Raw genomic sequence first — 14309 nt, forward strand, 5'->3', positions numbered from 1 at the left:
TTCCCATAATAATAATGTTACAGCTGGCAAATATTTCCCACCAACACCAGCGGTTCAGGGCTGTTTTGACTGCACAAGCTGTGCTCGGCACTACGTGTGGCGGCTCCATCCACACTTCTTCTTCTTCTTCTTCTGTGTGTCTTTTGATTGCACCAACATGGCCGACTGCCAGAAATGCACCTCGCATTAATGTAAATTCCAGGGCTGTGCCAGTGCTGGATGCATCATCAGATGTCCCAACGCCGCGCTGTAAGTTAATTAGTCATGGAGGACTGTGGGATGAACACAGTGTGACCCTGAACAAGGGCTCGTCTGACTAGCCTCGGGCCCACTGGCACAGCTCTATTGTTCAATAGAGTCCTGTGTGTGTGTGTGTGTGTGTGTGTGTGTGTGTGTGGAGTGGAAGAGGGGCGGGGGGGGGCTTCTCCCTACTGACTGCCTCAATTCAGCTGGAAATCAGAGCAGCATCACCCCCCCCCCCCCCCCCCCCCCCCCCCCCCCTCCTACACGGCCCTAGCAACCACGCCACGCCGACAGTTGCCAGGCAACCAGACAATGCTGGAGCCACTGGCTGCGGTGTGCGTGTCAGAGTTTGTGTTTTTGCCTGATCGGGAATAGTGGAGCAGCAGCAGAGGAAACGTCTGTCTTTGATGCGAAAACATTCAAGCAAATGAGCCTTTTTGTGAATATTGTTATTAATTTTAACAGCTGATAAAATAAGAACTCTGCAGTTATAACTTCTTTAGAAATGAGAAGAAAATGGTTATAGTATGTGGTGAAATACATCTGAAGAGATTATTATGGATTAGGTGAAATTAATCTTGTAGGATTTGGGCTGTGATGGCTGCATTAGCAACATGTCATTTCACTTCTAGTCTAAACCAGGTCATGTGCGTTTTAAAGGGTCTCTCACAGAAGACGCAACCCGCTTGTGATTTCTGACCTTGTTTTTGTTAATGCAACACATACCACACTCAAACTCAGCAGTAAATAATTCAGCTGTGACGTCACTGCACTTCATTGTAAATGACATTAGTTCTAGTTAGTCGGAGAGGAAAGAATGTTCATAGATAATAGTATCTATTTTCTCTCACACTAATCAATATAATATATTTGGTAATGCCAGAGTGTTGAAATACTTTATTAAGTCAATTATACAGTATTACAAGTCAAAGTACATAAGTGTTCAAGTATTAAAAACATAAAAAGTGCTCATTATATAGATCTGTCTGTCTGTGTGTCTGTCTGTCTATTTACTGTCTGTCTATCCATCTGTCTGTCTGTCTATTTATCTGTCTGTCTATCTGTCTATCTGTCTATTTATCTGTCTGTCTGTCTGTCTGTCTGTCTGTCTGTCTGTCTATTTACTGTCTGTCTATCTATCTGTCTGTCTGTCTATTTATCTGTCTGTCTGTCTGTCTGTCTATTTATCTGTCTGTCTATCTGTCTGTCTGTCTATCTGTCTATCTATCTGTCTGTCTGTCTATCTATCTGTCTGTCTGTCTGTCTGTCTGTCTGTCTGTCTGTCTATTTATCTGTCTGTCTATCTGTCTGTCTGTCTGTCTGTCTATCTATCTATCTGTCTGTCTGTCTGTCTGTCTATCTATCTATCTGTCTGTCTATTTATCTGTCTGTCTATCTGTCTATCTGTCTATCTGTCTGTCTGTCTATCTGTCTATCTATCTGTCTGTCTATTTATCTGTCTGTCTGTCTGTCTGTCTGTCTATTTATCTGTCTGTCCATCTAATTCGCTCTTCCTTCAAACGCTAGAGGGCGCACTGTTTACACCAGCTCGCCCCTTTTCTATTTCCTGACCTCTGACCTCTGTGCTTGTGGTCGGCGTCTCGTTGGAGGAAGCTTTTTGCTTCTTTAGAGAATGAATGTATTCTTTCAGATGAATGGCTGTCAATGGTTGTTTGATTAGCTTAGCCGCAGCTACACTCACTCAGTAATAGGATCTGCGGACGCAGCGTGTTATACGGCTGCTGTCACGTGTTATGACCTACATGTGTTACTCGGGTGTCGGGATTTGTTTTGCTACAAGCTAGTTAGCTGTTGGCTAAGACAGTCAGCTAGCTAGCAGGCTACCGGTGATTGTGCTAACTTAAAAAAACCGTTGCTGTCAAGTCGGAATAACATCCGGCTTTAGAAATTAGCGTAAATCAGATGACCATCGACCAGTTCTTTCACCGGGACTCACGTCCGTCCCTCTGTGACAATGTTTTCTACGTTAGTTTTTCAAAGTAACGGAACAAGCCGCCCTGAAGTCCTGAATGAGAACTGTGAACTAGCTAACCAGAGTACAAGCTAACTGTACACACAGCAGCTAGCGAGGATACCGTTTACGAGCATCAACGTGTTATCGATAACGTGAACGTGTCCAACGACAATGGCTAACGTTACGGACCTCCAGACAAAATACAGCAAGCTGGCACAGGAGTACTCCAAGGTAAAACATTGAATGTTATTGTTAAATACACAGTTAACGACCGACAAGGCTGCAACTCAGAAGCATTAGCATTAGCCACCTTCTAATGCTGTATCAATATGCACCTGTAATCAATGACGAATGCTACCGAAACGTATTTACTCATATACGAGACTGGGCTTTACTGGAGTGATCCATAGTTGAAGCTAAACACGCAGAGCTCTGGTCAGTGCAAAGAGATGCACTCAACATTGAGTTAATTACACGTATCTGAAACTAATACATTGTATAAACTAGTTAATACAATACCTTATACATCCTATCTCCATGAAGGTCCTATTGTTATGAAGAGCATTTGATTTGATCATTTTGGGAGATGCACTTTGTGGTGCAGTTGAATTGTATTTTCTTAGACTTAGACCTATAAGTATAATACAATAGAATTCAACACCCAAAAAACTGCAAACTACAAAATACGCCAAACAATTGAATCAACAGGACTCTCTGACACAGTGTGAACAAAGACTGGACACGATACTGTAGGTAGAGGTATAAACGTATGTGTACACTGATTTCATATTGTGATATAGAACAAGACCAGATGTTTTAGGATGATGGTTCTGGTGTCGTGTTTAAGCTTGAATGTGACAAACTAACCACATGTTGATAACGTGAACGCAGTGTGATCTTTAGCTGTTTAATTTGTTAACTAGTGACAGTAAAGCCTGTGAGTCTGCGTTTTCTCTTTGCTGTTTGCGCCCTTTGTTTCTGTGTCAGCTGACAGCACGGGGAGTGTGTGCTGCTTCCTGTTTGACTCTGATCTCCCTGTTAGCCAAGCACCATATCCTGCTCAGGAAGTGCTGACTACGCAGATGTCACACACACTCACACACACACACACACACACACACACACACACACACACACACACACACACACACACACACACACACACTGCCGATATGCTTAGTTAAGTTTGTGTTTAAAGGCCACGAGCCATTCAGAGAAGAGCGCTGAGTTTTAATTATTTTAGTGTCCCTTATCTTCATGTAATGCAGAATTGGATGAATAAACAGCAACCTCACACAAGCATATGATAGATTTTCTGTGTAAAAATAAACGTGTTTTCAGCATACATGTTATTTATTTGAAAACTTCCTTAGCATCTCAATATATACCACTAGATATAAGACATACAGATTCAATGTATACATATGTTGAACTTATGTCTCATCCTCTGTTTTTTCTCTGACAGCTCCGTGCCCAGAACCAGGTGCTGAAGAAGGCAGTTGTAGATGAACAGGCCAACTCCGCCTCATTTAAGGTAAAGTCACTTAGAACAACAGAAAAGAATAATTATGATCCACAGCTGTTATGCACAATTGTACTCCTGATGGAGGCTTAATAATTAAGCCACAACTATAATGCTTTGGATTTTCCATATTATATTATGAACTGTGATCCATGAGAAGAGTGGTGTAAATTACTACATTTTCATATTTGCTAAACAAATCCAGATGTGCACCTAATCTTACTAGTACTACTTATTGCAATGTTGCTTGTCTTGCACAATGTCAGCTTCACCATATTTGCCAGGAACCTTTTTATTTATATCAGCTCTTTATAGATTGACATGTGGAAGTGAAGTTAATCAAATATCTGAGCCCTATGCTTCGGCCTCTGGCTCGGCCTCTTTGTCTGCCAGGTGGAGCATAAACTGTCCGCTGAACCATCAGAAGCTTCTCAGCTGTTGTGTTGGATTGTTTCATTTGTTGGTTTCTCTCGTAGTGAACAATACGCTCTGCACGAGTGCAGTATTTTTTTAAATTTCAATTCAGTCTGGCCCTTTGCTACGCTGCACAGTTTGTGACAAAATTGACTCCAACTTTCAGGCACCAGCCCTCCACGAGGGTCTGGACCAACTGTCTCTCCCACAAAGTCATGAGCGGTTTTGGTTTGTTGCTCAAATGAAAACTTGAAGCTTTTCTGGAAAAAAAAAAATCCTCATCAAATCTCTCTCACGACAGAATTTCCTTGCCAACATTATCACGATTTAGAGGTAGTGATTTGCTCAGAGTGCTGTTTGGTGTGAAGAAATGTACCACAAGTTGATACGCGACATGCGTTTGTCATTATCCTCCTCAGGAGCAGCTCAAGCAGAGGGACCAGAGCCTGAGGAAGCAGGAGCAGGAGATGGACAGTCTCAGCTTCAGGAACCAACAGCTGGCCAAAAGGGTGGAGCTGCTCCAAGAGGAGCTCGCTGTCAGTGAATCCAAGGGCAAAAAGGGGAAGGTGATCACAAGGGGAAATAAGGGAGAGGCCACGCAGTTGGGTAGAGGGAACAGGATGTACTCATGTAGACGTGAAATAGCAAAAAACACGAGTGATTATGAAATTTGCAAACTCAATAATGATTATCATTAAACCCTAATGTTTGTAGTGCCAGAAGATCACAATTAACACTACCTCTACCTCCTCCAGAGCAAAGCAGACTCTCCGTCACAGCACGGCCTGGAGACTCAGAGTGTTTTTGACGAGGACCTGCAGAAAAAGATCGTAGAAAATGAGCGACTTCACATCCAGGTAAGCGGCCGCGTTGTGTTTTAGATCGGTCTTTCATTGTTCTGTGTATAAGGTTGATGTGCTGGTGGGGGCCGTGCATGTGATGGGTCTGTTTTCTGCCGTCTCCGCATTAGTTCTATGAAGCAGACGAGCATCACAGGAAGCAGGAGGCTGAGCTGACGACTCGACTACAGGAGCTGGAAGAAGACTCCGGGCAGCACCAGGCTGTTGTGCACGGACTCACCACCAAGTACATGGAAACAATCGACCGTCTGCAGAGTGACAAGGCTCGCTTAGAGGTGAGGAGGAGGAGGGAGAGGAGGAAGGGGGAGGAGGGAGGAGGGAGGAGGGAGGAGGGAGGGAGGAGGGAGGGAGGAGGGAGGGAGGAGGAGGTGGTACATTTTGTCATTTTAAGTTTTAAGGAAGTTTATTACAATGTGTGTATTATTATATTATTTTTTTGGTGTCATCTGACAGGTGAAAGCTCAGACTCTGGAGAGGGAAGCCAAAGAGTGCAGAATGCGAACAGAAGAGTGGTACATCTTTCTTTTTATTCACGGTTTGAGAAAGATGTAATCCACCAGTGTGGTGTCAGAAAACCAGAAGTGGATGCATGCAAAGAAGTCACTACAACAGTGTTAAAAACGATCACGTACATTCTAAGTAAAATGCATCATTTCATCTGTTGATGCAGCCAGCAGCAGTTGAGGCGGTGCCAGTCCGAGCTGAACAGACAGGTGAAACAAAGCAGCAGTGTTATCCAGGAGAAAGTGCCCTTCAATGACACCAGTGAGTATCTCTGAGCCACTTGGACAAACATGGTGGGCTATAGAGCAGACATCTATTTGAGAACATTCACGTCTGCCCAGGAGTAAACACACCAAACTGTAATATTGCGCGCGATGAGGCAGGAGGCTAAACCACTGAAGCCATATTTGTTTTGTCAATAAAGTTCTGTGCCGGTCTGACTGCCTTTCTCTTCTACTCTGCAGAATTTGGTGACTACAACAGCCTAAATGTGCCACCACACAACCGCAGGCACCAGGTGAGTGAGAAGACAAAGCCCATTTTTAAATTGGTTTATAGTGCAAATGCATTGCAGGGGTTAAAAGTGGAGCGTTGTTGCTGGTAGCAGATCTAATAAATAGTAATGAATTAATATCAAGATATGTAATTATTGTTAATAATTCAATTATAAGCTATAAACCCATCAATTAGTATTAAGGAATGATGGCACTCAGCTTACGCCATAAGCCACCATTAGTTTAACTAACAGAATTTAACAGAAGATTACATTTTGGTGTAAAACCCAATTTTGGAAAATTTCATGTGACAACACCTGGGTATGGTGTCGTTTCCCCTGACGGCTCTGATGGGCAGACTGGAGGCTGAGCTGCATGCAGTGGTGGCTGTTCCTCTTTGAACATCTGCGTCTGGTTGGATGATTGTGGTTTCTTGAATCGTACTCTTCCATCTCTCGCTGGATTCCTCTTTCTCTGATATCTTCAGAACCCGCTCGTCTTCTTCGTTGAGGTTCGACTTGAACCGTTCTTCCTCGTCTCCGTCGCTCTCAGCGGCGTGCTGAATCATCTTAAATGATGAGTCGGTTATCAAAATAGTTGCAGATTAATTGTCTTTTTTTAGATTGACTCATCAATTAATCACCTAATTGTTTTGTCAGGAATACATTTGATACCGTGTGTCACACATTTGTTCGCCCAGTAAAACAGAGAGTGCTCTTCCTGTGGTTTCAGCTTAAAGCCCGGGACGTGGCGGGTCAGGCCCTGAGCTTCATTCAGGACCTGGTGGCGGCTCTGCTGAACTTCCACTCGTACACAGAACAGAGAGTGCACATCTATCCCCTGGACTCCTCCATTGAGTCCATCTCCCCCCTAAACCAGAAGGTGAGGCCGCCGACCGAAGAAATACAGATTGCTCATCATATAACAGATGTACATTTACACCAACAATAGAAGACCAGCTGAAATGCATGATTCCTCTTGTCTACATAGTTTTCTCAGTATCTCCATGAGAATGCAGCCTATGTGCGCCCCCTGGAGGACGGCTTTCTACAGCTACACCAAAGCATCACAGAGGACACCGTCACAGTACTGGTGAGTGGGGTTTTTTCGGACGGGGACATTGTGAGGGCTCGTTCACGATGCTCGCTTACAGCCAACCACCAGCTGTGTCCTTTTGTTTTCTTGACTTGAAGGAGACTGTGGTCAAGCTGAAGGGCTTTGCTGATAATTTCTCCTCATACACCGGCTTTCTGCAAAAGATTCTTCCCTACCAGCTGAAAAGGTCAGTGCTTCTGTGTGTGTGTGTGGTGGGGGGGTGGTTGTGTAAAAATGTGAGAGCAAGGCTGTATTGATCTTCTCCTCTCTTCTCAGCCTAGAAGAAGAGTGCAACGCACCTCTCTGCACGGCTGCCCTGATTGCGAAAAACCAGGAGTTGCAGAGTGACATGAAGAGAGTGACTTCTGTGTTCGAGAAGCTGCAGAGCTACATTAAGCTTTTGGCCTTACCCAGTAGGTCAACGGTGATAATACAAACCATATGTCGCGGATTAGTTCATACAGCTGATGGTTTTAGAGGCGGGAATAAAGCATTGTGGGCGTGACTTGTGTGTTTCTGTTCATATTGGATCAGAAAAGTAACATTCAAATTTGAATGGTTACAAAAAAAGACACTGTGGCAGTATTTATGGAAAGAGCGGGTGCTGCTGTGAAGTGATCCGATATGCTTGTTTTACAAATGTGTGCGATGTGTCTCAGGTGTTCGGCAGGATGCCATGCCACAGAGCAGCACCTCGGCTGTCTTCACCCAGCTGGCCGCCTGCCTCCACAGTCTTCACGATGTCATTAAAGGTGAGCAGCACGGCCAGCCTTTTTTTTAATTTTTTTTTTATCCGCAGCCATTCACAACCAGTGTGTGGCAGTACAGCGATTCCCTCACGTAGCCACCTCGCTGCTGTTGCCATTCAAAAAGCGCCTACCACGCTGCAATGGGACATGGAAGTATAATTTAGTGCTCTCTGGCAGAGAAGAGTCACTCATGTCCTCAGGTGACACATTGGCTGAGTGGAAATGAGGGTCTTTGTACTTGTGGGGACAGTGATTGTGGTCAAACAGACATTAGAGACATGCACTTATATATGAAATGCAATCGCATCGAGCCAACAGATGCTGTAAATGCTCCCCCCTGCTGTTCTGTGTCCCCCCCCCCCCCCCGTGTCCAGAGATGTCAAAGCACTATACCCAGAAGGCCAGCTTTGAGCAGGAGCTCCCCAGCGTCACCCAGAAGCTCTGCACCACCACAGAGTGCCTGCTGGGATCTTTGGGCTCTCTGACCAGCAGCACCGGCAAGGTATGGCCAACAGGGGGCAGGCTGCAGCCAGGTTTATTCTCCCCTATACCGCATGTTGACGATGTGAAGCACAAAAAGCTTAATTGCAAAGTAGCGGGCGAGATTTCACTGCAACTGGAATCGGTAGTTTTTGTCACCGCAGAACGACAGGACTCAGGTGGGCAGCCGGTAAATGTTCAAAGATAACGTCCAACTCTCAGTGTGTACAGCTGCTCCCCAGTCAGAGTAAAGGGGGGGGGGGGGGGGGGACCCAGATTTCTCTTTGTGAACCAAGTGAAGCGTTGGCTGTGGTGTGTCTGCTGTGTCCGGCACAGTCCGGCGGGTTGCCGCGCTGAATACCGCGCTGGCACGTGATGTGTGGCGTGAGCTGCGCTATGAGAGTGATCATCTCTGCAGGCCAAAGCTTAATTGCTCCGACGTTTATCACCCTAGACACTCGGTGGTCTGATAATCTCTGTCGTAAACACACTGGTTATTTTGAGGCGAAGCAGAATGCTGAGTATCTGCAGTGAGACATGCGGGCGTAATTAGTGTTTCTTTAAATAAGGATCTCTCTGATTTTAATGATGGGAGACATTGTGTCACTGTTTTGTTGCAGATTGCCACCTTCTTTAGCAACAACTTGGACTTCTTCACGTCACCGGGCTACAGTCCAAGAGGCAGCACAGTAGCACTCAACCCTTTGCAGGCAGAGAGTATGCTGGCCAACAAAAAGAAAGCAGCTGCCTATATACATGCTATCAAACAGGTCAGTATCCGCTCCAATCGAATGATTATCTCCAGGTCTTTGCTCATGATAGAGTGACTGAGCCTTTGCAGTTAAAGCCCCCAGACTCTGGAATATTGTGCCCATTGAGATTACAAATCCGATATCTGTAACGTCTTTTTAATCTGTTTTGTGGATATTTCATACGTTTCCTCTGGTTTTAGCTCTCTTCTTTTGCCATTTTGTTGTTTTTTTTGCTTTGCTTTTATTTTCATTTGAAAGGACTTTGTTAAAGTTAATATGAGGAACTTTCAACTTGTCATGAAATGGTCTCAATGTAATACTGATGCGTCTCTATGACCTACATGAGTAAACAAGATCATCAGCGAGAAGATTTGCTGTTTCTATATAGTTATTATTAATAATGCCCGTCATCGGTGCCACCGGGTCGGCATGAAATCATGAACAGACCCAGGTCCGGTTTTACTGCCACCTTCGACCTGCAGTCGAACGACACCGACGGCACGCTGCTGAAGGCCCAGGCCAAAATAACGGTCCTTCTCGAGGGGACGGGAGGCCCAGGAGGACCAGAACCAGGACTTAGTGCGGCACACTGTCAAACACTGCTGCAGTAAAAGGAGAGATTTATATTTATAAATGACCGGTTTTCCACTATACTTCCTGTTTCTTTTTCCAGGGCAGGCCTCAGTCTGTTCCATACGGAGACGCTCTGTCAAACCGCCGTGTACTCACCAGCTCCACCGAGAGCAGAGAAGGTCTCACCCAGCAGGTAGGACACGCGCCTCCGAATGTCTTTCTGTAAACCATTTGTGTTGGTTGAAAGATTTCAGAATTTTTATTTTCTTTCAAAGATGTGGCCAATTAGACCATGTGTGAGTCATTGTGCCAGCCAGGTGTGGTTGCCTTAGAGATGGTGATATAATAACATGGAGGTTAAGCCCAAAATGGTTCCACACGCAATTATGTTTGTTGTGACTGCAGAACAGCACCGTCAATGGTTTCTGAGAAAGACGGGGATGTGGAAGAGTTGCTCATAAAACTGACATGAAAAGACCACAGGAGCTCATCTTTAACACCTTTTTCTTTTATTAAAAAGTTTTTTTATAAATGTCTTGACCTACCAAATCCTGCTGCCCGTTGCTCACCTCATCAGCTCACTGTTCTCTCTCTTCTCTCCTCTCTCGTCCCTGCAGGTGCAGCAGAGCCAGGAGAAGATTGCTCGGCTGGAGCAGGAGAAGGAGCACTGGCTCCTGGAGGCCCAGCTGGGGAAGGTGCGGTTGGAAAAGGAGAACCAGCGCATTGCGGACATGGAAGCGCAGCTCGCAGCAGCTCTGGGGGGGACTCCAAACTCGCAACCAGCTGCAGCCGGCACGCTCTCAGAAAGCCACGAGGAAGCGGAGGAAGAGCAGCAGGCTGCGGGGAGAGAGTCTGCGCTGTGCACCAGCCTGGTACAGACACTTGCAGAATAGAAGAATACTGTTGTTTGAGCAAGTCAGTGCAGAGTTCACAGTGCAGTCACGATCCAGGGCAGCTTAACTCTCTAGTCTCTGTACTGCTCGTGTTGTAGCTTTTACTCTTATTGTCTCTTGCAATAACGTCCGGTCTATGATCGAGCCCCTGACGTGTTTCTCTCTTTTGCCTTGTCTCCAGGTTGGCATGCTGTGCACAACACCGACAGTTGAGCATGTGAGTTGTCACAGACATAACCAATTGACATATTTAAATTCCAGAAGGAAACAAGTCTGATTTAGTGTGTGTGTGTGTGTGTGTGTGTGTGTGTGTGTGTGTGTGTGTGTGTGTGTGTGTGTGTGTGTGTGTGTGTGTGTGTGTGTGTGTGTGTGTGTGTGTGTGTGTGTTTTTTGCAGGGGGGAGACGAGGAGTCCCGGGAGCAGCTGATAAAGACCCACTACATGGCCAGAGTGGGAGAGCTCACCAGCCAGCTCCAGATTTCAGACAGCAAAGCTGTGCATTTTCACTCTGAGGTGAAGCCCTAACCGCACTGCTTGTCACAGCAAAGAACTGACCTTTTCATGTCATCTGGGAAGAGATATGGAAAAACTCTTACAACCAAATACATTCAGTGCAGAACAGTGACCTGCTCCCTCGTGTGTACTATTTTCGTCTGCTTCTTTAATTTGAGAAAACGGAGGGCAAAGACACCGAACCAGGAAGTTAACCTTGTTTCTCTTTTCTTTCCTCTTTGTGCTCTGGAAATGTTTTTTGAGTTTCATTATCACCAAGTGAGAAACTGACACCGTATATTTTTAGCATTACGCTGAGGCTTGATCTGAATGTAGATTCTTCTCTAAGTGACATCCGGTCGGATTGTGATTAACCGTTATGTCAGTCATCAACATTTGGTATCGTAGCAACAGGAACGCACCTGATCTCGAGTCGGCGTCTCTGGAATTAAACTGTCACTTTTTTTTAAAAAACCTTTGGCACCGTCCTCAAATATCCCCATTACTCTGAGAAATATCTCCCTTAATTTCAGCTTTTTGAAAAAGTTCTGTTAAGTGTGCCAGACATGCAGTTGTTAACTCTCCTTCTCCCCTCTCTCTAGTGTCGAGCTTTGGCCAAGAGATTAGCCATTGCAGAGAAATCCCGGGAGACTCTGAGCGAGGAGGTCAAACTGGCTAATCAGAACGTCACACGCTTGCAGGTAAAAAGACGGAGCCATTACCAAAGAGCTTCCTGTCCTAAGTGTAGACGGCAGCCTCCTGCTCATTGTAACCGTGGTGTCTCGCCTACAGGACGAGCTGACCACAACGAAGAGGAGCTACGAAGACCAGCTCAGCATGATGAGCGACCACCTGTGTAGTATGAACGAGACTTTGAGCAAGCAGAGGGAGGAAATCGACACGCTCAAGCTGGGCAGCAAGGTAATAACACCTTCCTGTCCTTGTGTCCGCTTTTTTTTTTTATTCTTCTTATGTTTTTCAGCTGTCTCATGCCGTCAGTCTCCATAGAAATAAATCTTAACAGCTCTGTCATTGAAGAGTGGTGATAAAAAGATAAATAAATCCAGTGGTTTCAGGGAGCGTGAAGAATCATTTCAGGTTTGGCGGTGAAATGTGACATTGTAAAGATTCTGTCAGTTATGAGGTGAGCTGTGAGGTCATCGGCGGTATTGTGGTTGCCGTCGGGGGGGGGGGGGGCGTGGTGGGAAAAGCACCTGCTGGAGCCATCTGAAGAAGTCGTTAAGCTAAGGCAGCAGAACTGGGGAGGCCCGTGTTTTTTTTTTTTTTTTTTAAGCGCGCATGTTCCTGCTTGTGTGCACACAGATGGCCGTGTGTTGGGAAGATGCAGGACAGAACATGTCAGTGAGTTACGGGTAGGGATTTTCTCTTGAAGGCGAGAGACCAGCCTCAGCATGTTTTTAGATTTTGAAACAAACGGTAGAACAAATCTGAGCATTCTTAACTTGCTGCACTTAAACGCAACACCGTTCTTAAAGTGTTGTGCCACATCTGGAAACAACTTGATTGTTTCTTTGCAGAAGTGAGCTTGTGTTTTCTCTTGTTTTCCGTTTTCTTTAGGGAAACGCAAAAAAGAACAAAGGTCGCTAGAGCTGCCCTCTAAACTCTGGCTCCATGTTGGCACCGTGAGAGAAGATCTGGTCTGTGGAGCCTCCCAGCGCTGTCACCAAACCACAGGATGACTACAGGAGCCTCAGATCCCTCCACTGTCATGCAGTGGCAACACAAACTCGTATGGAGGCTTGAACATGTTTGACTGAAGAAGCTTCTCTTTGTTTTTTTTTTACCCTTTTCCTTGTCACAGCACCGTTATAACACACCACGAGTTGCAACAAATGCTTTCTGAAACTGTACAAGAAGCTGCTGCTTGACCTTTTTGGCCAAAGCAGAGTGGGAGAGAAACATCTTCCCTCCCTCCCCCCAAAAAAAAGGGACAGAGGAAGATAAACAGTCGAAGTTGGTAACGCTCACTGAAGTCAAGACTTGAAGACCAAACCCTGTTGAACTGCGTGTGTGCTTTTCCTGCTTTAACCGTACGTGTAAAAGAAAATGAAACTGCGCTCTTACTGCTTCTCTGTGGGAGCAGAGTAAACGTTGGTGTGGCTGTATGTGTGCAGAGTGTCGTGTGACTGTGGCACCAGGCTTCACAACACGCGAGTATCGATTTACACCGTTGACATTTTATTATTTTGTTTTAGATGAAATTAGAGATTATTTTTCGCAAGTGATTCCACGGTCCTGTATGTGTACATACAGCACAATACAACCATCAAACGCATGCATCTATCAAGAGCTTCTGTAAAGAAGGGCTTTAAAACCGGAATGAACTACTAACAAAGACAAACTTGAGTTCATTCCTCATTTTGGAAGATGTCCAGTCCTGTGAGAGTTGAGAAAAGGTGAGAAGAAATGTCTGCCTTGAAGCACTGATTAACTGCGTTTGGACATGTCGGAGCTCGTAAAATGGTGTCGGTCTGTCCATGTGAAGTTGTAACAATAGTCGTTTTTTGTTTTTTTTTATCACCAAAGTGTGGATGTGCACTCAGAAGCCTGGTGTGGCACAGCAGTCTCTAAATTCATGTTGTAATATGTATGCACAAAAAGGGTTAATGTGAATATACACTCATTTGAAATCATGATATAATTGTACTGTATCATTTCTAAAAAAATATATAAATATATATATACACAAAGGCATTTATTCAGAGGTTACATGTGTTTATTTTCCACAACATTTGGAAAGCTGGTTTTTCTCCTGTAGGGTTAGATAATGGGGAAGTGTCATATGGAGGGATTGACCCATAATGCAACTGGTGCTTAGATAACCGGATGTATGAGTCACGGCAGGGTGCAGTTAAAGTTTACAGTAAAGTACAAACTTCTTTGGCGCGTAGTGACATGAGGAAAATGAAAGAAAAGCCCAGCAGTGGTTATGAGCAGTTCACCAGTCTACACCTGCCAGCAAACCTTTTCATCATAAAAGATTTGCCAACAACCCATGAACTGATTTTTTTTTTTTTTTTTTAAATAACAATAACACTTGTATTCTCACAATGTAACCTCTTCAAAAGCACATATAAACATGTGAAACAAAATAAAAAGCTTGTTCAACATTTAAATGCTTCATGTATTTAGAGTCTCCTCGCTGTCGATGACCCTGTTGTATCTTTACGTGCTGCATTTCTGGGAGTTGGAGGAAACTGGGATTTTAAATTGCCTGTAATTTTAGAAAAAACAAAGCAGCC

The 14309-nt window shown here is 44.8% G+C and overlaps 1 protein-coding gene across 2 annotated transcripts; it reads left to right on the plus strand.

The window, feature by feature from the left end:
- Positions 1-1849: 1849 nt before the first annotated feature.
- On the plus strand, positions 1850-13761 carry ppp1r21 (protein phosphatase 1, regulatory subunit 21). Of its 2 annotated transcripts, none has more exons than XM_079169124.1 (22): positions 1850-2449; positions 3684-3752; positions 4574-4720; positions 4910-5011; positions 5125-5289; positions 5468-5526; positions 5685-5779; positions 5983-6035; positions 6745-6894; positions 7003-7104; positions 7206-7294; positions 7384-7520; positions 7767-7859; positions 8231-8358; positions 8957-9106; positions 9762-9854; positions 10279-10533; positions 10736-10771; positions 10951-11067; positions 11649-11747; positions 11839-11983; positions 12640-13761. In XM_079169124.1, coding segments are annotated over exons 1-22 (2346 nt in total). In that variant the 5' UTR covers positions 1850-2389; the 3' UTR covers positions 12642-13761. The 2 variants fall into 2 exon arrangements, with proteins under 2 accessions (XP_079025250.1, XP_079025249.1); XM_079169123.1 differs by having other exon boundaries at positions 11839-11967; positions 12625-13761.
- Positions 13762-14309: the final 548 nt, after the last annotated feature.

This window comes from Pholis gunnellus (genome assembly GCF_910591455.1).
Source record: "Pholis gunnellus genome assembly, chromosome: 11".
In the NCBI taxonomy this organism is placed as follows: domain Eukaryota; kingdom Metazoa; phylum Chordata; class Actinopteri; order Perciformes; family Pholidae; genus Pholis; species Pholis gunnellus.